At 41.2% G+C, this 21,862-nt stretch overlaps 1 protein-coding gene and 1 long non-coding RNA gene across 3 annotated transcripts in view; one reads left to right on the forward strand and one right to left on the reverse strand.

The window, feature by feature from the left end:
* Positions 1-19,924, forward strand: part of LOC118298916 (cGMP-inhibited 3',5'-cyclic phosphodiesterase A-like) — a 44,267-nt gene extending 24,343 nt beyond the window's left edge. For both annotated transcript variants that reach the window (XM_035622116.2, XM_035622118.2), the window contains exons 2-15: positions 19-264; positions 2,773-2,918; positions 3,009-3,124; positions 3,267-3,510; positions 3,678-3,754; positions 4,821-5,020; positions 5,371-5,508; positions 6,148-6,259; positions 7,308-7,415; positions 7,973-8,172; positions 8,877-9,080; positions 9,500-9,661; positions 12,400-12,658; positions 13,404-19,924. In XM_035622116.2, coding sequence (XP_035478009.2) covers positions 19-264; positions 2,773-2,918; positions 3,009-3,124; positions 3,267-3,510; positions 3,678-3,754; positions 4,821-5,020; positions 5,371-5,508; positions 6,148-6,259; positions 7,308-7,415; positions 7,973-8,172; positions 8,877-9,080; positions 9,500-9,661; positions 12,400-12,658; positions 13,404-13,720 — 2,529 coding nt within the window. In that variant the 3' untranslated portion in view covers positions 13,721-19,924. The remainder of the gene's footprint in view (positions 1-18; positions 265-2,772; positions 2,919-3,008; positions 3,125-3,266; positions 3,511-3,677; positions 3,755-4,820; positions 5,021-5,370; positions 5,509-6,147; positions 6,260-7,307; positions 7,416-7,972; positions 8,173-8,876; positions 9,081-9,499; positions 9,662-12,399; positions 12,659-13,403) is intronic.
* The window catches only part of LOC118298922, a 24,931-nt gene continuing 3,069 nt past the window's right edge, over positions 1-21,862 (reverse strand). Inside the window, exons 2-3 of the long non-coding RNA XR_004789718.2 lie at positions 9,478-9,619; positions 1-220 (exon numbers count right to left, since the gene is read on the reverse strand). This is a non-coding gene — a long non-coding RNA (uncharacterized LOC118298922). The remainder of the gene's footprint in view (positions 221-9,477; positions 9,620-21,862) is intronic.

The following is a 21,862-nucleotide window of genomic DNA, read 5'->3' on the forward strand; positions in this document are numbered from 1 at the left end:
TCTCACCTTCTCCTCTAGTCTTCGGGCACCAGCGTGGTGGTGGACATCGCGGTGATGGGTGAGGCCCACGGTCTGATCTCAGACCTGCTGGCCGACCCCTCGCTGCCCCCGAACACCTGCAGCTCCCTGAAGGCCGTCAGCAACCTCCTCAGCACCCAGATCAGCCTCCAGCCACTCCACCGGCCTCGCATCCCTGCGGACACACACCCCTGCTCGGACTCTGAGGAGGGGCCCGAGAAATCAGAGAGATTGGCCATTCCAAAGGTTTTCTTTTGTTTTTTAAAAATCTATTTTCATTCGTTAGGGGTTTGAAATACTATTCAGTTTGGTCATTTGGGCGAATAACACAAGATCACTCATAGTGCAAATCTGCTCATGGCTCAGTCAGAGGTTTTTGTGTGTGTTATACTTATATCGCATAGTTAAACTGCGAGCAGCTGGTCTCAAGCAGAGAGGAGCAGTGGGCTACAGCGGTCTGGAAAACTCACTTCTTGTAACTCAACAGTCCCAGATTTTTAAACTTGCAATCTTCAGACACAACCAGTGCAATTCATCAGACTTCACATAGCTCCCCCAGGAGCACAAAAAGGCTTCATGCAACTTCTTCCACACATGCAGTAGCACTTCCCACGTCCTGTAAACAGACGCTGACGTGTAAATTCAATGGATTGACTCTTTAATGTTAAAAATAATGTTTCCCAGTAGTAGGCCAACATAATAATCAGCAAAGAAAAAGATCCCTCTATTGGTGAGATGCTAAATGCCTCTATAAGTGAAGTTAGATTTATTGTACACTTAACCAGTTATTGCTGCTTTACATGCCAACACACACACACACACACACACACACACACACACACACGCCCAGGTGTACATCCCCCTGCATACATCACTCCCATCTCCTTCCCTTGCTGCTGGTGTAGTGTGGGGCTCCAATGACGCACAAGCTTCCAGAGGGCTTTTAATGTTTTACAAGGCCGGCACTTCAAAATGTACGCAGGCACTTACGGCGGCGAGGAAACTAAATAAAGCGTGTGATGCAATGCAGGATAGCCGACCAGTAAAAGTGACTAACAGCTTTAACGCTGCCCGATTGCTCGACACGTGTCGTGGAACTCGATGAGACGCCGCCTCATTTCAGCTCGTTGGGGTTTTGTGAGTCTGCATGTGGGGCGATGGGTTAAAGTTGGTGATGTAGCTTCACTTGTGCCGCCCCGTTTTATGGCTCTGAAGTAATGACAGAAAATAGCAGTTTTTGGACTGGAGCAGAAACACTTTTGCTTTCATTTCTTGTTAAAAGCACAAGAACAATTGCTGACCGTCGCTTATGACTTCTATCAGCTTTCTGTCGCTTGGTCTTGTATGTGTCTTTAGCCATTGTGCAAGTCCAGCAGTTCAGGCTATTTTTTCCATTTGTTTATAGCGGCTGCCAAATGTTCAGCCAGATTCTGTTGAACAGATTTCTATTTCCAAAGCATACTATTGTGTTATACTATCATATATATATTTCGCTAGCTATGGAAATAAAGTAACAGAGGTTAACATGCGGCAGTCCATCATAGTGAACATCACGGCTACTTTCATTTTTTGTCAGCTACTTTATTGTCGCATAATAATGCAGTGCAGTGTTTTAGATCTGCACTTACACTGCATTACCACACGATAATTGAATTCAGAGTAGAGAAAGCAGATGTGATGTTCACAGTGATTGATTACCACCATATGTCTTCTCTCCTCTTTATCTCTCGCCCTCGCCTCCTCTGTCATTGTTCCATACACTTTTGAGACATCTTTGATTTTATTCCCTTCACTGGAGGTGAAAAGCAAACCACAGAGCAACTATGTATGTGTGCATTTGGATGGAAACGATGCTTGTGTGTATAGCTGTCTGCCTAAAAGTAAATAGATAAAGATGGAATTTTTTTATTCTGCAGTGTATGAAATTCGATCCTCTGCTGCCCTCTATATTTTGCTCTGTGTTTTTTTAAGAGACAGTGAGAGAGAGAGTGTGTGTGAGAGAGATCCTTTTAGAAAATTATACTAACTATACAAAGACACGAGCTGACATAACTCAGTTTAGCTCGTGGCTTTACGCAACAAATATGTACAACTCTGGATAGATTGACACCACAGGGGAAATGAACATCTCCTTTCTACTTAGTATTCTGTCTTCCATATGCTGTAAAAAAAACAAACAAAAAAAACAAGAAAGGGCTGGAAGAAAAAATTGCCTTATAGTTTGATGTCTTTACATTTTGATGGAGGGGAGAGGGAGGCACAGTAGTTTCTTTAGAAAGCAGAAAATAACTCTTATCGAGAGCCTCAGCCGAGCGTCAAAAAGCTCAAATGTCTATTAAACAGAGCTGCATCCCACTGGGACTTTGTTACATTTGTGAATCAAATATTGAGATTAGAAAGAGTTGTAATGATTAAACGTAAGTGAATGTGGACGAATTTGAGCAGAAGTGAAAAGACGCGAAGTAAGAATTTTTCTGCACAGAAACCGTTAATGCAAACATGCACTTTTTCATCTTTCACATCACAGGCTCTAGGCTAAAGCCATGTGGATATGCAAAGAATATATGCACAGCAATATGGCTACCTCATAACATATTCTGTACAAAGAGGCAGAGCCAAATCTCTGAAGTTGTCTATCTTTTCATCAAAAATTCCATTAGGTTTCAGTCTGTCCAGTGCCTACATATACTAACACTGGTCTACTTGCCTCATCCATGTCCTTAAACTCTTCTGTTTTGTGCATCGTCATTACAGCGTCTGAGGCGGAGTCTGCCCCCAGGGTTGTTGAGGAGAATCTCATCAACGTGGACCACGACCACCTCAGCCACAGGGCTGCCCACCCTGGAGCCGGGCCCTGTACGGCGAGACCGCTCTGCCAGCATCAAACACACCGCAGACAGGTAACGTCACTCACTGACTCACCACAAACCGAGGAGGACCGGGATAGCTTTGGACTCTATTCATCTGACTGTTTCCTTGCGTCAAACCAGTGAATCGTGGAACAACTCAGTAATGATGACCATCTCGAAGAGCCGCTCCATGTCTGCCTCCTGTGCTGCTTCCGTCACTGCCAACCACCTCTACAGCAAACCACTGGGAAGAACAGGTATGTGTGTGTGTGTGTGTGGGTGTGTGTGTGTGTGTGTGTGTGTGTGCGTGTGTGTGTGTGTGCAAAGCTAATTCACAAACTGAGTAAAAGTGTGTACTAAGTAAGGTATGGTTTTTAAATTGGCCAACATGTTTTTCAGGTTTCCCCCCCTCCAACGTATCACCTCTGGGGTCTCCGTGCCCATCTCCTCCCGTCCAGGGCACGCCCGTCTCCAGTCCTACGATTAAGACATATTCAGTGCAGCTTCCTGAGCCGGCTGGGCCACTACCAGAGCGGGGCCCTGGCTCTGTGGCCCCCAAGAGCCACCACAGAGCCTTAACTCACAGCCAGAGCGCCCCCAGCTCCACCACCCCTCACTGGCGGCCTCCGTCACTCTGCAGCAGGTAACCTGCATCCAATCAAACACGAGGTCATATCTATCTGCAATAAGGTGATGACATCATCTTTGTTTATGTGTAATGAGCCGTTGGAATTACTGGACAACAGAAGTTGAGCAGGATGGACCAAACTTTGACCTTTGAACATGTACGTTTTTATCTGTTTCCATCAGCTGCGGCAGGCCGTTCAACAACCGCCTCAACCATGGGGTAGAATCTGTGGACAAAGGAGAGAGATTACACCATCCAGGTAAACTTCTGAGTAGTGATGAGATCTTATGGCTCTGTGGCTCCGCTCCTTTCAAAGAGATGTTCTTTTATTTCTTTTATTTTTCTTTTTTGGATGCAGGCGTTCACCAAGGGTTCAAAAGGACGGCTCCTCGTCCTTGTATTTTCTTTTTTTGAAGGAGGAGGCAGGGATTACTGGGTTCACCAAGATAATGATATAATGATATGAGGATAACTCATGTGTCAGAGTATCAGATTCAAATTCAGACATCCCACCAATATCATTTCAATATATACTATATAGCCCTGATGACAATGATCAACAATTACACATAACAAATTTCTTTTTGTCAGGGAATGTACTACTTTGAAGTTACTGTATATGAAAAAAACAAAACAGAGGGAGAGACCTAGTGCGGCTCCAATGTATACACAAAGAACCTACATTGTGAAGAGAAGTGCCTGTGTTTGTTTCTGCTTTACAACATAACCACCATGAAACATTCAGATTTAAAATAAAACAAAAGTTTGATTTCTCTGATTCAATTATTTGTCTTCACTAACGCCTCTCCCTCTCTGTAGCTCGCTCGACCACCGTCTCTCTCTCACTCTCTCTCTCTCATGACTGACTGATTCTCTCTGCTCACGTCAAGGGGAGTGGGTGGATTAGGGCCGATGACAATTGGGCAGAGCATGATAGCAAAATAAAAAGAACGGCTCCCGAGCGCAACTCGGAACCATTTGTTCTTCCTAAAGAGCCGTTCAAAAGAATCGGATCGACGCCAACATCACAACCTTACTTCCATGCTCTTTGCTTGTGTTCGTTATTACACATTTCTATCCGATTCGGCCCCAAAGCATGATAATAGAGAAGACACCCAGCCATTGTAAGAGTTTAAAATTGCTTGTTCATTTGGTCATCGCAGTGTTTTCACTAGTATTCCTCAAACTGAACAGATACAAATCTGTAAATCGTTAAGAAGTCTAATAATTTGATTCACTCACACTGACCCTTACTGTAGTTTTGCATCATCACCAAGACAGTCACATTGAATTGCACATTTCTAAAGTGTGCAATGTTTCCCCAGATGAGCGCGCAGCAGTAGCGTCATCAGACTATGACAGTACCTACGACAGCACCTACGAGACCAACCACAGTGACAGCAGCGACTTTGCACAGAATGAAGAGGAGCAAGAGGGGGGCAAGAAGCTGTCTGAAGCAAGGGAAGGTTGCAGGGAGTATCCTGCAGAGGGCATGGTTCTTCCTCCACTCCTGCCATCACCAGAGGTAGACGATCAAAAAACAAGTCTCAGTTAACTATCATGAACGTGAATGTGCTTCAAATCACTGCAGACAGCAGAAGCATTACTTTCTCAATAAGAGCGAGTGTGGAAAGTCTGAATGCAATTCTGATGTATGCATTATTTACTGTCATTAGGGGAAACTGGTTTTCCCAAATACTGCATCCAAGCAGTGGTGCATTCTGAGTGAATGTGAATACATTTGCCAGTTGACCATCAAAGTGAGGAGAGTGAAAAGTTGCAATGACTGAAAACTTACATTACTGTACCTTTACACACATTAGCCTGCATCTGTCTGACTCTTTCTCCCCTGTTCCTGCTGCCTTTACCCGACAGGACAAGCCGATCTTGGCCCTGGAGGCTCCAGTGATGCCAAGTCTGGAGCCTCTGATGAGTCAACTCAACAACTGGAACTTTCCCATTTTCAGTCTGGTGGAGAGGACTCACGGCAAGGCAGGCTGCATCCTCAGTCAGGTAAACAATAATTAGTTATGCTGATGATAATAAATGATGTTGCAACCCTTGTAACATTTATTTTATGGATATATATCTATACTCATTCAATAAAATGGAACCCACAGATATTGCCAAAATTGTCACCTACATATAATTTTCAGTTTAAAGTTGTAATATAAGTAAATTTGCAACTTCGGCTTGCAACAATTACCCAAACAGGAAATGAAAGTAAAAGTCAGTGGGAGATATGACGACTTTGTGAAGCTATAAACAACTTCAGCAAGGTATTGGTGCCTAAGTCAGTAAAGTAAGGTTTTTCAGGTATATCAGCAGATTTGATCATTCAGTAAAAGTTGAAATGCAGATCCAACAGAATAGTCAAATCCACAGGAGCTAAATTATCAGTACCATGCAGATAAGAGTGTCACTAAACAGCAACATTGCAAAATAAGTATGTTAATACATTGATGAGCCAAAATAATCTGTGGACCACAAGGCCGAGACTTAACCACCTTGGTGTGACTAAAAAACATTGCCGAGTGTTAGAATCATTTACAAACGGGTTGGATTTTTCTCATGAGGCATGGAAATACATTTGAACTTCTACATAAGTGACTCTCTCAATAGCGATGATGTTTTCCTCACGTTATGTCGCAGGTTTCCTATCGGCTCTTTGAGGACACGGGCCTGTTTGAGACCTTCAGGATTCCTGTACAAAAGTTCATGAACTACTTCCACGCTTTGGAGAACGGATACCGGGACATCCCTTGTGAGTAGAAGATGCTCCCCTACTTATCAAATTGTGAATTATTGATGTGCAGCACTACTTAAATCTGCCACAAGGGGGATGTATTGCATCGTCAGAAGACAATCTAATCTCATTAAGTGGGGTGTTTATGTCAATTCGTTCTGAGACGGAAGCCAACATGTAACATAAACTGTTAATGTTTATACAGCTTAATCCCTACAGCTAAGTCTTTCTTATTAAAGTATGAATAATTAGTTTTCGATTTCTTTTGGTATATGATCTGAACATTTTGGAATATTAATAACTTTGAATGCTGCAGCTGTTGTGACCAGTTTTTTTTGGTTTTTTTACTCATGATTGTTTTGGGGAAGCAACTATATTTATGCTTTGTGCAATCACTGTGTATTTTTCCATAGCCCACCATGTTAACATCCTTTGAAAACCGGAAAAACAGCCCCTGCTCAGTGTGTTATTTTTGCTTTGTGTGGATTTTACAGCTCGAATCTTAGTTAGAACCTGTTTACCACTTTCACTTAGAGCATTTTTAGGACAATGTGTCTGACGGCTATTAATATCAGCCCTTTTAAAAATCTAATCCATTGATGTTTTGCAAATTTTACCGGGTGCCCAAATATTTGGAAAAGACCCTGCATTGTAGCGCCTTGGGGAGATGTGACTATGAAGAGAGACATTTATTTTTAATTTACACAAGCCACACTTCTTTTTTGTAAAAATGCCTGAACATCGATTAGATGCCAAAATTACAGAACTGGTGAGATAACATGCAAACGGTCTCTCATTTTGTACATTCAAAAGAACATGCCAGGAACAAGAAACCATTGTTTCCATTTGATCAATCACATTTGAACAATGTTTATATGGAGCTTTTCTATAACAGATACATTAACTTCCACTGTATTATAGATTCAATGTTTGAATATAGGAGTCTTATTTTTGTCCACACTTGTTTAAAACTGCTGCGGCTGAGTGGTGTCTTGTATGATATTTCATCTGGTCTCGTCGCCCTCCAGTGGTGTGAGTAAGCATTTGTTTGGTTTTAATCCCCCAGATCACAACCGGATACATGCCACTGATGTGCTGCATGCTGTTTGGTACCTCACCACTCAGCCTGTGCCGGGCCTGCCCACCCTGCTGGCTGAGAATGGGATACACACTGGTGAGGGCTTTTTTTTTTAATACACACTGCAGTTTTTCAATACAATTTTATTTGTATGGCGCCAAATCACAACATACATTATCTCAAGGCACTTTACATAGCAGGGTCGTGACCTTACCTTACATACGTTTCCTATAACTAAACGTTGTGATTATTCCCTCTTCCTGGTAATAGAATCTCAAATTCTGTTTCCATTCTGTTAGATTCTTGCAGAAGCATTTTGATCGGTTCTAGTGACGTAAATCATGGAGCTGTTTGATTTCAATCATGGTTCTCTGTCTAAATATATACAACCTCAATGCACCCCTGTGGACTTGGGGTTAAGATACCAATCATGAACCCCCAAAGGTCAGATTTAGATACCTTTATTAATTATCTCTAAAGTCTCTGTCCTGTTTCCATTTGATTTTAAAAAGCTGACATGTCCCTCCTGAACAAAGTAGTCTAATAGCACCTTAGGTCTTAAAGCAATTAGTAAATAGTCAGACAAGACAGCATTTCAGCAGAGAGCACCATCTGTGACTCAGGACTGGTTTGTGTTATCTTTCCGTCCGCAGACTCGGAGAACGGCATTGGACCTGATGCCACTGGCTTCCTGGTGTCCAAGATGAGCTCTGTGCCGAAGGATGGCTATGGCTCCCTGTCCGGCCTTATCCCAGGCCTGGAGCTCATGGCCCTGTACGTCGCTGCTGCCATGCACGACTACGACCATCCTGGAAGAACCAACGCATTCCTAGTAGCTACCGGTGCACCACAGGTAAATAAACATAGTGCTTCGATGGACCTGTGGTCCAACTGAATGAACTGATGGCTTATAATATTCATTTGATTAGATTAATTTTTTTGCCTAACTTCAGTTAGGAAATCTGCGTATGTGAATAAAGAGTATGAGTAGCCACTTCCCACAAGCAAGCTCAGACATGAATAAACTTCCACCAACTCAGGCCAGCATGTGGTCATTTCTCACAAACTCCAACCTGACCTGGGTTCAGAAAATGTATTATCTAATGAAATGAGATGGACACATAACCATCTAATGGTAAAATGTCCAGTTGCATTGCTAAGCAACAAACCTGAATGTGAGGCTGTTTGTAGCAGCAGCAGCATTAACCTTTAGGATATTTCAGATGAAGTGTGAAGATAAGTAGAGCAAACTGTAGTAATTCTTTGCTACGTATCAAATGTATGAATATGTGTGAATTAGACAATATAATATTATTATTGCAGCACACACTAAACACCATTATAGTTAGAGTAAGAGTAAAAAAAAAAGAAAAGCAGAATCCACACCACACACAATAAGAGCTGCTGGAGAGTAGTTGATCTTTTTTTTTAGCTTTTTCATCCCAAGTCTTACTCCAAACTATTGTACGGTATATAATAAAGCCAGGTGAGCTCCTTTGGCTTTTCCATGAACACCGGCCATGAATATTAATTTCATTTTCTTCTCTTCCATTGCAGGCTCTTCTATACAACGACCGATCCGTCTTGGAAAACCATCATGCAGCTTCAGCTTGGAACCTCTTCATGTCTCAACCCGAGTTTAACTTCCTCATTAACCTTGAACACATGGAGTTCAAGCGCTTCCGCTTCCTAGTTATTGAAGCCATTCTGGCCACTGACCTCAAAAAGCACTTTGACTTCCTCGCAGAGTTTAATGCAAAGGTAACTCTACACTCAGTTGAGCACATACCTCCGAGACTCCCATGCCTGGTTTTTGGTCATCACAAACCTTAAATAATTCCCTGGGAAAATCGAGGAAAATGAAATCTCGCAATATTAGAGAAAATTTGAAAAAGTTCCTGGATCTGCCCCTTTCTCCAATTTCGTCAATTCCAAAATTGAATGGGTTCTTTCTTGGCCCATGTCCCATTCTTCCGACAAGTTTAATGGAAGTATCAATTCAGTAGTTTTTTTTTGTGAAAGACTCTTGACAGACAAACAAACCAACCAACCAAAGAGTCAACAAACAAAAAACGAACGGGCTGAAAGGATAACCTCCTTGGCATAACCCTCCTCCTTCAAGGTCTATTTCCAACCTTTTTTTTTTTTTTACACATACCTCTCTGTGCGTGTCTCCTCAGGGGGGTGATGAAGGACTGTCTGGTATTGATTGGACCAACGAGAATGACCGATTGCTGGTGTGCCAGATGTGCATCAAGCTTGCTGATATCAATGGACCACTGAAGTGTAAGGAGCTCCACCTGCAGTGGACAGAGGGGATCGTCAACGAGTTCTACGAACAAGTACGCTTGTGAAAATATCCATTTAATGGGAACTAAAAGTCATTGGGTGTTTTTTAGGATAAATAAAGCACCACCTTTAAAGTTTGTATTTATATAGTACAGACAGAACCTCATTCATAAATAGATGGGAGTTTAGTTGGGAGAACAGAAAGTGACAACACACGAGGAAGGAAACCACAAAGTAAAACAGGAAATCACAAATTCAAGATACATAAGGAGTAAAGGTAACTCAACTAAAACCTAGACACAAAGAAAGTCACTACAAACCAAAACAGGAAACAACAACAAGGGACAAAAGAAACGTCCAACAGATACACAAGGAATAACAATCAAACAAATGTCCAGAAACAAGAGTTCATGAGGGCAGAATCATGACGAATCTCTTCTTAGTAATACTGGCATATGAAATGTGAACAGAATATGATCAAATAAACTTACAGAGTATGCTTCTTTATGAACAAACCCAAGTGGATTGGATAAGGTGCATTACTAGATAAGTTGTCACACGCTTCTTCCCCCCTCGTGTGGTGTGAACAAAATGGCCGCTTCAAAATGAAAACTTTATGAAGTCCCTGGGCTGCAAACAAACAAAGCCACTAGAGGGCACTAGACTGTGCTAATTGTCACAGGTGAACTGCAGAGTGGAGGAGGAGCTGAATGGAGTAGAAGAACAGCAATTTAAATGGAGGGGTTCAATTGGCAACCCACCATGACGTCACCCATCGGTTTGGAGACGTGTATGAGCCTTGAGTTTAGCATTTTTACGAGTGCCATCTTGTTGTTTTTCGCAAACAGACATAGGAGATGGGGGTGGGTCTGACTGAGAGCTTGTCCACTGCACGCCCACCTACACCTGCAACCAAGCTGTCAATCACGCTGTAGCCACGCTCCAAAGTATATGGTGCTTTATCGTTTATTTTACTCTAAATAAGAAGTCTGTTTAAAAAATGAAATTCATGCTGTATTGGAGAAGACTTGAAACCAGCGATTGAGACCATACCATTTTTTAGCCCTCCTTTATTGAAATAAATGAGGTGGACAAAATGATTTCAATCTAAAAAGAACAACAACCAACAACATACAAACTATGGAAAAATTTAATAAAATAAAAAACAAAATAGTTTATTATTACATATTGTACACTATTGTGAAAATGTGTTAATGTAAAGCCCTTAAAAACGTGGCTTCAGATCTATGTACAATGCCAAGTAAGCACATATGAAGCTTGACCTAATTGGAACAAAGGCAGGAATATCAGATATCATTGATCACAACGAAAATAATAAATATAAAGGATTAAATAAATGGCATTCTAAAGCTCCATTGAACCCAAGAGCCATTTTATCCATTTCATTTACTTCTTCCACAAGAAGGACAAAGGTTACAGTCAGCTGCATAGCAGCACCTCTGCAAAAAGGCCTTTAATTTCGTGACCAAGGAGAGTTCAGCAGGGTTTTACGCAGAAAGAGAATAGTCAGAGCACTTAATTACTAGCTCATGAATTTGTTAGACACGAGTTTAGACGGATGCCTGGCAACAAATCCTGCTCTTAACTAACAAATACCTCTGACTGGTCAGTTTTAGTCGATAAAGATAAAATCTGATTAGCCAGAGAGATATGATTACTCTCCTAGCAACGACCTGTTGTATGTTGAATAGTACTAAGTTGAGACTTTTAAGCCATAATTTAAATTAGTGCCCCCCTCTCTCAGTGGTATCCATAACCATTGTGTTCAAAACGTAAAGTGGTTGTATTTTTACAAAGCCTTAAGAATGATGTAGAATATGTGCTATGGGCAGGAGCAGCGGGGGTGGGTGAAGTGAGGCAGAGCGGGTGTGTACACGTATTTGTCTTCAGAGGGGAAACTGATGACCTCAATAGATTCATTCACAGTAACAAAGAGGAAAAAAAAACGATGGAACTGGGGATTGTCAACACAAACGTGTACACGCGCGCACGCACACACACACACACACACACATACATTAAGCTCTGAAATGCACCACTATTATTCAAAGCATCAACAATTTCTGGATCTGATAATCGATTTCCTCTCACACCCATTCATGCTCTTACTTCACAAGTATACACACGTCTAACATGAACTTCTAGTGCAGTGCACTGACACCATCCAGGTTTCTGGTTGCCATAGCAATTGAAGCCCTTGCCCCTCTGTCCTCTGCCTGAATTTGCTTTGAAAGCCCTGACGTTAGAAAAACCAACAGCACAGAAGACAATACATGCTTCCATGACATGTCACAGTACATGTCAATACAAAAACAGAAACCACAGCCAACATGGATCTGTCTGTATGATCAAAAAGGTGTAAAAAAACAACTGAAAATATCCCAACAAAAATAAGTACCTCTGTCTGGTCAAGTTCTACAGATTCATTTAATACTTGGTTGAGAAAATCAATTAATACAATTCAAGTTTTCATATATTTTTCTATCAACAATGACGAAACCACCAATGAGCAGGTGCCTTTTGAATATGATTACATATGATTACAAAGATCTAATATATTGTCGGGGGGTCTGATTTTTGTGGTTGGTACGCCACCTATGCATGTTTGGTGGCAAAATATAATTAATCTGAATATTTGCCAGCATGTTGAATCCACAGATTTGTATTAGGATAATGTGGCAAATGTCTGCGGAGATGTTCTCTCTCTAAACCATTATCCAGTGCATTTAATACTTTGACACTTCTGTGCACGTGATATATTTTCTTCCAGGGTGATGAAGAAGCAAGCCTGGGCCTTCCCATCAGCCCATTCATGGACCGCTCTGCGCCGCAGCTCGCCAAACTACAGGAGTCGTTCATCACCCACATAGTCGGACCTCTGTGCTCCTCCTATGACTCTGCTGCTCTTATGCCAGGGCACTGGGTCGACCCACCTGAGGGACTGATGGCACCAGAAGATGCGAAGGAAGAGCAAGATACAGAAGAGGAAGACACGTCAGATGAGGACGCATCTAGTTCAGATAGCTCCCGTATGTCAACCTCTTAACGATACATGTCGCAGAAAATATCGAGCTGGTCGTAATGACTTACATGTGACCTCATTGAGCATTTATTCCGCCTACAGCACTTTGTGATTAAATGAATGTCAATGTTGGTGAGACCTGGGATGATTTGACTTCTACTTAAGGTCAAGTAAAGATTCAAAAATCAGCACTTTTAGGTTTAAGGTCACAAAAGGAAATCAATCTATGGCCTTGACCTGATAGTTTCGTCGGTGTTGGTCAGTTTAAGACTTGGCGGATTTAGAGAAAAACAGGATCAAATACTTAAGCCCATGTGAAGCCGTTACCAAGAAAGGCCTTGTTTCACCTCTGCTTTATTCAGCATGTGGGCCAAAATTAATTTCCAAATGGGACGTAAAGGGGTTTTGTTTCCTACTGAATATGAAAAGGGAGTTTCAAAGCATCCATGTGCAAGAGAGCACTGATATCCATGTTATCATTATTTCTAATGATGCACATGGTGAGAGTTTTAACTATTTCTCCCATCCAAAGACAGTAGCTGCTGTGTAAATAACATTTTTTTACCTAAAGACAGTCTCTTATCATTTTTAATACATTTTAACATTTTGATGAATTCTGCTGCCTGTCTTATTTGATGAACAGGCACGAGTCAGTCATTTCATCCAAATCTAAGAAAGCAAACAATCCTATTTCCTGAAAATGCACTCTCTCAGTCAGGAACTTGTCTAACTGTTGGTTTTGTGTCCGACAGAACAACAAGAAAACAAAAAGGAGAGGGGGAGGAAAGTGTTTTGCCAGATCACACAGCATCTTTTGCAAAACCATGAAATGTGGAAAAAAGTGATTTCTACAGAAGCCGACGAAGAGGCCCAGGAAGAAGACCCGCACTGCATCGGCAGCCCCTCCGTTCCCATCACAGCCATCCATGAGGAAGAGGAAGAGCAAGTAAGCAAAGAAGAGGAGTCGACCGATGGCCTTGATGAAAGGGAAGAGGTGCCGGCTTTAGAGGAAGAGGAAATCCTTCCGCAATCAGAGACTTCAGGGGAACAGGAGGAAGAACCAGAGTGATATTATGGACTGAGAACCCCTTCTTAAACGGGAATCTGAACATTGTCTGAAAAAAATGTTTATTTCTTACGTTACTAAACTCTTGATATGGTAGCCAGCACATCACTTTGACACAACACTGTAGAAGATGTTTTGGGTAACATGTGCCTAACAAAAACAGGGTTTGAGGACAGACATGGTGCATGCCCAGTGCAACAGGGAGAAAGGGGTGAAATAAGCGAAAGACGGCGTGGCAGAACGAGGAAGAAAAATGAGCTGAAAAAGAAAAAAAGAGAATGATTGCGTCTTTATTCGATTTTTGTTATCATGTTTGTTTTATTCTGGATCTGGTGCCCTGCCCTCACCCAGGCTGCCCGTCCTGCACTATGAGCCAACCATGCTGATTCACTCACTCACTCACTCACTCACTCACTCACACCAGTTAGTAACACACTGTCACGGACCAACATCCCAGCCCTCTTGTCGCTCCCATGCTGTCAGCACACTGAAGCCCATGCCTGTTGCCATCTGCATGAGGATGCGCAACAAGCCCCTTCTCCTTGAAGACAATGGGATGAAAGCCAGGGGGGGAAAAGCTTCAGAGGTTGTCAGAAAGAAAAAGAGCCAGTTCTAGTACAATGTGTATGCAAACATACACCCACACAAGCTCCACGGACACGCACACACACACACACACACACACACAATGCTGCATTAGAAACACATTCCATACACAGAAGTGATAGGAAGCTTAACAAAGAACCCTATTGCTATAAAAGCTTTATTCTCGCTCAAGGAAAAACATTGAAAACAATGTTTTGTTCATGTTTGTCCTCAGTTGCATGTCTTCTCCCTGTCTTTTGTAACTCAAGGTCGGTCCGGCACACTGACATGCTTCCAGGGCACACAACTCAGGAAGGAAGACACCCGAAGAGAAAGAAACAACACTAGCGTCTTTATCCTTGTTCTTGCTGCTGCTCCAAGATTTTCTTTCTGTGCAGTTTGAGATGCGATTGATTTACTGATGTCCCTATATATATGGTTCCCTTTGTGCACGACCAAGGGAAAACAAGATTAATAACCACATTAGACCATCACGAAACTAGGCAATAAGGTAATGTGTTTTGTTAATATCATTTGTGTCCATTTTTTTTATGTCACTGCCCAAGTTGTTTTCCTAATCTTTACAGTAATTAACTCACTCATGGCATGAATTCTTTATAATTTCTAGCCTGGTATGTAGGCCAAATGCTTCAGAAAGGGAGTAATCCAGTAAACCACAATAGTTCCAGGCCCGAGCTGACTCACTGCTCCAAATCACCAGAGGATTTACATGAAGACGAAAAAGAAAAAGATATATGAGGGAACATCTTGTGATGGGTCATACCGGCCACAACGCCTGTCAACATTTTGACGTTACAACCCATGAGCTCTCAGTATTCATTACTCAGTATCTAGTACTATGTGTACTCAGTGGTCATGGGTCTATCGCAGTGACAAACAAAGTACTAGTAGGTGTCTCCATGACCACATGTTGGCATGATGACACACACACACACACACACACACGCGCACACACACAAACACGCACACGTTCACAGCCCTCTTGATTTTGCCCTGTGGCTGCTGTCGTGAGACCAACACTTTATATATGGTTAGGGTTAGGATTGCTCTCTATTATGACATCATGAGCATTGATTGGCTTAGGCGGTTGCTGTCCCAGGAACCTTGTACAAATTGTTGGTCTCAGGATATCAGGCACTTGGGAAAATCAGGAAACGCCACATAGACTCACAAGGTGAAACCGATACCAGGTCCAATGTTGCCACTGGTAAATACCCTTTGGTACCAATTGCCATCCAGGAAATGCTGTGTGCAAGACGCTTTGAGCCACAGCTGCATAAGTCAGTTATGTATTCTGCATTCTTCTGTGATATTGTTATGGTTTAACAGACACTGAGGAAATCGAATCATGTTGTATATTGTACAAGGTCAATCCTCAATGAGAGCAAGTGATAGAATTTTGCACATTGAAGATGACGTCTGCCTTCTGTGTAGTTTCTTGAGTGCAGCAACACTCAGCACAGCTCAGCATGGCTCTCTCTCCACACGTAGTCCGCACCGAAGACACAGATTAACGGTTGGCGTCATGCTCTCCTTTGATGTCCCCCGATATTCAGATTGGTGGTGATGGAGGAAAAGGGAAAACCAGGAGAACAGGCTGAGTAATGAGGCTTAGTACTGAAAGAGGAAGGGGGGGAGAAGAAGAAGCCCTTTAGCTTGACTTGTAGCTGCTTATGAGGGGTCATATGGGTGTCAGATCTTTTTTGCAGCAGATTCCTCCCGATGTAACTCTTTGAAGATGAGCCAGTTTGGTCGGATTCAAAATCATGTGATGATCAAGTTTCCATGTCGGGAAAATGTGTTACAGGGATATGCAGCAAAGCAACAAAGGCACTTTGTGGATTCTGATCCATTGATTTAAGGATGCTTTGGATCCTCACTTACCGATCTGTAGCAGGTACTTTGTGTTAAATTCGCAAAGTAATCAAGGACACGTGTTAATACAATTGAAAGAGGTTCTCTGACTTTAACAGCACATTCTGGAGAAGCTACTATGTGTCTGGACATTTTCTGGAGTTTGCCTTTCACGTATGACGAACCCAGCAGGAGATTATCCAATTTACTGGCATCTGGGTAGTGGATGCAGGAGGCAGGACACGATAATAATTCCACTGTGGAAAGCAGTGTTTTTGTTTACATTCATCAACATGCACACTAGCTCGCTATGAATTGTCCTGCTGTATTTCCAATCTGACTTTTTCCAGAAATTTGACCAGGTGGCAAAATGTCCAGAGCAGCATTTGCGGACTTTTGTGTTCTCACATACAGCTCCTCTGGAACATTTCAGGAAAGGCGCATGTCTGAAAGCCGCTATAAATACACCAGGCATGGGTAACGTTTTTAAAATCTAAACAGCATCATCAACGGCAAAAAAAATCAGCAACCAAAAGGAGCATTGCATGAAATACAAACATCCTCTAAAGATACAAAATGCTTTATGCAGCCAATCCATTAATCAAAAAAGGGGTAAAGCAGACTAAGCAATATATTTACCAGGCTTGTTTGCAGACACTGTTTCTACTGGCTGAACTTTCTATGCTGTGACCCAATTTCTTAACTCAATTAGAATTTCGCCAACGTTAATACTGTCTAAATCCTCCGCTGTATCCATTACACTGTTATCAAAATGCCCATTGTGCAAAGGAGGGCTAAACTGCAACGTAATGCCCTTGACTGCTTGTTCCCTGTACTTACAAGAGGGTGCAGTGCTTGTTTTTACTGCTATGAAAAAGAAAGCATGGGCTTATTGTTCAGGTTTCAGGTCGAGTTGAGAGCTCCTAATGGGTGTTGGAAATCTGTGTATTTATTAATTTTAATATGCGGGAGCTATTGCAGGCAAAGGATTATTTTTTTTAACAACGTTTAGTTTTACAAACTGTAATCCTGAATTATACTCAATTGAAAGCAAAATTACCTCCAGTGTTGAGGTGAATCAGACAGCTAGCCCCGGACAAAAATAGTATATAATAAAAGGAAGCGATGTTGCTTGGCAACAGAAAAAAATGAAAAGGCAAAGTGATGTCTGACTGCCGAAACAGCGCAAATGGCAGCAGACATCTGTTGCATGAGGCAACAAGTCACACTTGGATCTACAAGTCCCCTCCTTGACCAAATGTCTTCTAGTTGCCTCCCCTTGCTTTGGCTTGACGTGATAAGTGTAGATGTAGAAGTAAACAGAGCTACGTGGCTCTAGGTCATGTAGGGCATCGACTGGGGAGTTTGAGTTGAGCGTTTTTGAAGCTCTGTACAGCAACATAGCTTTCAAACTTCAGTTATTCTAAAAAAAATTACAGAGACTGTAAAAAGCTCTGCAATCCTCCTGCCTCCAGACATGAAGGAGCTTGAGCTCCATATATTGTAAATAAAGTATATTGATGCCTCGCTTGCAACCTAATATGCGTACTATCGCAATCGATTTCTTTCCCTCATATCTCACACATGTACTGTACCATGCTCCACCTCTATGTTTGGAATCTGTAGATGGTCTTTGATTCAGCCCCCCATAGCCCTGCCTCACTACCTTTGTACTCTACAGTGCAGCAATCAAAGAGACTTAATCGGAGCTGTGATCGGATTCGGGGGTCGCTATTTTTGTCATAATCAAACGAAATTATTATAGCTCACTAGTGTAGTCATTTCAGGAGTTTTGAGTTAGCTCTGTGGGAGTGGTCAGCTGTTACCTTCAATTCTTTAAGAACATCTTTCAGGTCTTTGCATGATGACATATGACCAATTATACCATTGCAGTGTTTTTAAGTTTAAGCTTCTTATCTACATCTACTGTATACTTAACATAGTTGCTGACGATTTTCAAATGCAGGCTTGATGTAAACATTTTCCACATTTGCAGGCAGCCATTAATTTCTTGGGATTTGGGAGTTAAAAAAATGTGAGCAGTAGGTCTGCATTATTTTTCACAGTATAATTGTGGATTGATTTGAGAATTCCACAATACTGCATTATTTTGTGACTTCACAACAATGAAATGACATTTTAATGCAGACTTAATGTTCACTGGGTTAAAAAAAGTTGTACATAAGTAAATGGAAACCAATGGGTGCATGGAACGGCTTCTTACTTGTAATGTCAAGTATACAGTAACTGATTTGTAGTAAATGGGCCAAGACATGTAAAACCATGGTTCCATAAGCCTTCTCTTGAGACACTGGATGAAAATTTTGTGAGAACATTATTTTGTCAAATCCTAAATAATGTAGATTAGATCAAGATTCTTGACTGCCATGGCATAAAAGCTTGTGTCATGGTGTGGCCAATGCTTTTTGCCATGCAATTGCAGGGCATTCATAACTCTTCCAACGTCTACAACCCCCAATCAGATCAAAGCCAGTATCAGTACTATCTTGTTAAGAAGAAGGGGATTGTTGCACACTCGATTTATTTGTGCAAACCAAAGAAACATTTTGAAATTTGAGTTCTGTTTGTGATTTTCACAAAATGAACCCTAAAAAAGAAGCATGTTTCCTGCAACTTCTCTGTTTTTTTGTCAGTGTCATCCAGAACCTGGTGAGGATGTCTGGATATGAATACACTTAGTTATAGTGCGAACACAGGGCAGATTAAAGCAACACCAGAATCATTTGAAGCATTCATCTAACAGACTGCAGCACATGGGGTTGTCCACGTTTTTACTGTCTGTTGTTTCACGACCATGTCAACAGGCAGCTGTAGCACTACAATGGAACTGGCCGAACGTTCTGTTCTCAGACTGAAGCCCTTGTAGTTTCTTTTTGATGGTTCGAACCAAAAATATTCCTTTTTCGTATTGTTTGTTGTTTTATCCATTTTAAAAGGGAGCTATGCGTCTGTGCCATAACATTTCCACGCATATGTACAGTATGTATGCATACATTGTTTGAATGAGATATTCATCAGCTTTTCTTGTTTATCACAAAGGAAACCAAAACAATGTTGTTGTTTTTTCACCACCTTTAAGTCAAGACTAACAAGGCTGGTATGTTTTCATCTACTATAGCAGGCGCTTCAATTATTTTCTTCTCTCCAATATCTTGCACTTAACACATGTAGCAATACCTACAGGATGGGGAAATTGTGTGTTTCACCAGTATTTGTTTAAGTGGAATATAACATTTTATTTCTAGATATTGTTTGACTTTGTATAAAAAAATATATACTGTACAGATTCAAAAGTATATTATAACAAAAAACTTTTAGAAAATATTTATTTTTACCGTTTTGTAATTTAGACACAAAACTGTAGCTCCTCTATTGCCAGACTTACTGGAAGTGCCTCTCGACAATGTATTACAACGTAACTATACAATATATTGGGATTATTAGAACCTGTCACTAGCAGAGCAGTGTTGATGTTGTAATGTGAATATTGTTAAATAATAAGATTTATAAATGCTGCACGCGTCTGTATGTTCCTTAAGCCATCTCTCCAACATGGGAGGATTTCCAATGAGATTTCACAAACAAATGTATAAACATGGTAAAACACTGTTGGACTTCATATGAGTTCCAATTGTTCCAATAACACTGACTATACATTTTTAGGTGGCAATATCTAACATGTTTTTTTTATGTACTTGCTTCATTAAAGTATCTCTTTCAGTCCCATTGGTCCATAATAAGTCAATTTGAGCAAATGTGCTGATACTTTGTTATAGATTAGAAAGGCACACGGAGCACATACCTCCACCAACAGTTCCATTAAATTCAATCAAGCCTTATAGCGAAGCCAACAAAACGATGCAAATCATGAAATCATAATCTCTATTGTGGAAGAATGATAGTTTGATAAAAAAGACTATATTCAGTCACATGAAAACAGTAACATTGCTCTCACACACTGTTAAGATAGCACAGACTGCAAACAACAACTGACCACACATGAACCCTAACCCTAAGGCATAAGCATATCTATTTGCTATTATCTACTAGTACAACATTTTCAGACTCATGGTAGACTCATGGTTTATTGATAATATTGTGTTAAACTCAAGATATATAATATCATCAAGTTAATTGAAGTAATTTCTCTCCATTAATTCAGCAATAGAGGATTTGATAAACTGACTATGTTCATCTACTAGATTGAAAGTAATCCCTTTGTTAATCTAGTTTTCATTGAAGCTGCCTTCTCTTTAAAGTGCTCCCTGTCCGATCAATTTTGCCTCAGCCTTTGGAATTTACCAGTGGGTGAGGATATCAAGAGACACCCTTTTCGTCCATCCACTGGGTGAAGTAAAAATGTGGGAAAGGTAAGTGCTGCATATCAAGATATTGCCCTTGAACTTCAGGACGTGTTCAGTTTTAGTGACATGGCTTATAATATTTACAAAAGTAAACTGGAATGTCATCAATCCTCGAAGATGTTACTGCTCATTTTGTGCTCTGTCATGATCTCTTGCTCCTCTCTACAAATATCTCAGGTCTTCAATTCTTCCCCTTCACTAACTCTCAATAATCTGTGCCCTTTTTAGGTCTAACCTTCGGATCTCTGTGGAATCCTGAGGCCGGCAACAAGTTTCCTTCCATTTTGGCCTTCAGTCTACTGGTTTTCTTTCCCTTAAAAAAAAGAAGAAAAAAGAGTGCTCTACTGAGTGCTAGTCTAATTTCTACATCTACATCAGATTTAGCAACCTTAGTTTGACCATGGCCTAATTACCCTGCTCCTGTAATCCCTATTAAATTCTCACCAAGGAATGAAAGAAGGAAGTTAGGTGTTTAAAACCAGAGCCCTCTGACTTCACACAGGATTCCTGTCTTTCGACATGTATTAGAGTTACACTGATTGTCTGGCCAGTGAGTGACAGTGTAGATCTACAAGTGAAAATGTCCGACTGGGTTAGGGTTAGAGTGTACTATATTCTGATATGATGATTGCCAACGAATAAGCTTAAATACTAAACTAATGATAATAATTAAATATGACGCTGGCGCTAGAGTATAAGTCATTAATGTCCGCACAAAATAAATATTTCACAGGATTAGTGAAAACTTTGACCTGCTGGCGTTGCTAGAGGAACATTTAGAGGGTGCACCAAAGCTTTTAATACATTCCGAGATAGACTACAGTCTTTCTCTCTGGATCACAGTGGTGAATTTACAGACCAACCAACCAAGAACGCACCGTCATACCTACATCAGCTGCTGCTAACATGGTTAAAAATCAAGCCAGAGATTTGGTTTCAAGTTCCTTCACACCCCTTTGCAACAACTTTGAAACAACGTTTTGGGCTGTACTCATGTTGTCGAATTATCAAGCATGAAAAAAAGATAGCAAGTACGAAGGACTTGTTTGACATTGCACCGATACAGGATCCTTGATTTCCTATCGCTGAAATGACCACGGCTGTCTCCGAAATCCCCCACTCATTCACTACCCCCTACTCACTATAAAGGGAATTCGTTGTAGTGGGTCCTATGCAAAAGGAAATTAAGAGTTGATATAGACGCCCCACAATTCAGTGCGGCAGCGATGTTTAACGTGACGCGACATGCACTGACGACGTAAACGATCTATCCGAAGGAGAAGAAGAAGAGTATCAGTAT

Source organism: Scophthalmus maximus, chromosome 11, assembly GCF_022379125.1.
Source record: "Scophthalmus maximus strain ysfricsl-2021 chromosome 11, ASM2237912v1, whole genome shotgun sequence".
In the NCBI taxonomy this organism is placed as follows: Eukaryota; Metazoa; Chordata; class Actinopteri; order Pleuronectiformes; family Scophthalmidae; genus Scophthalmus; species Scophthalmus maximus.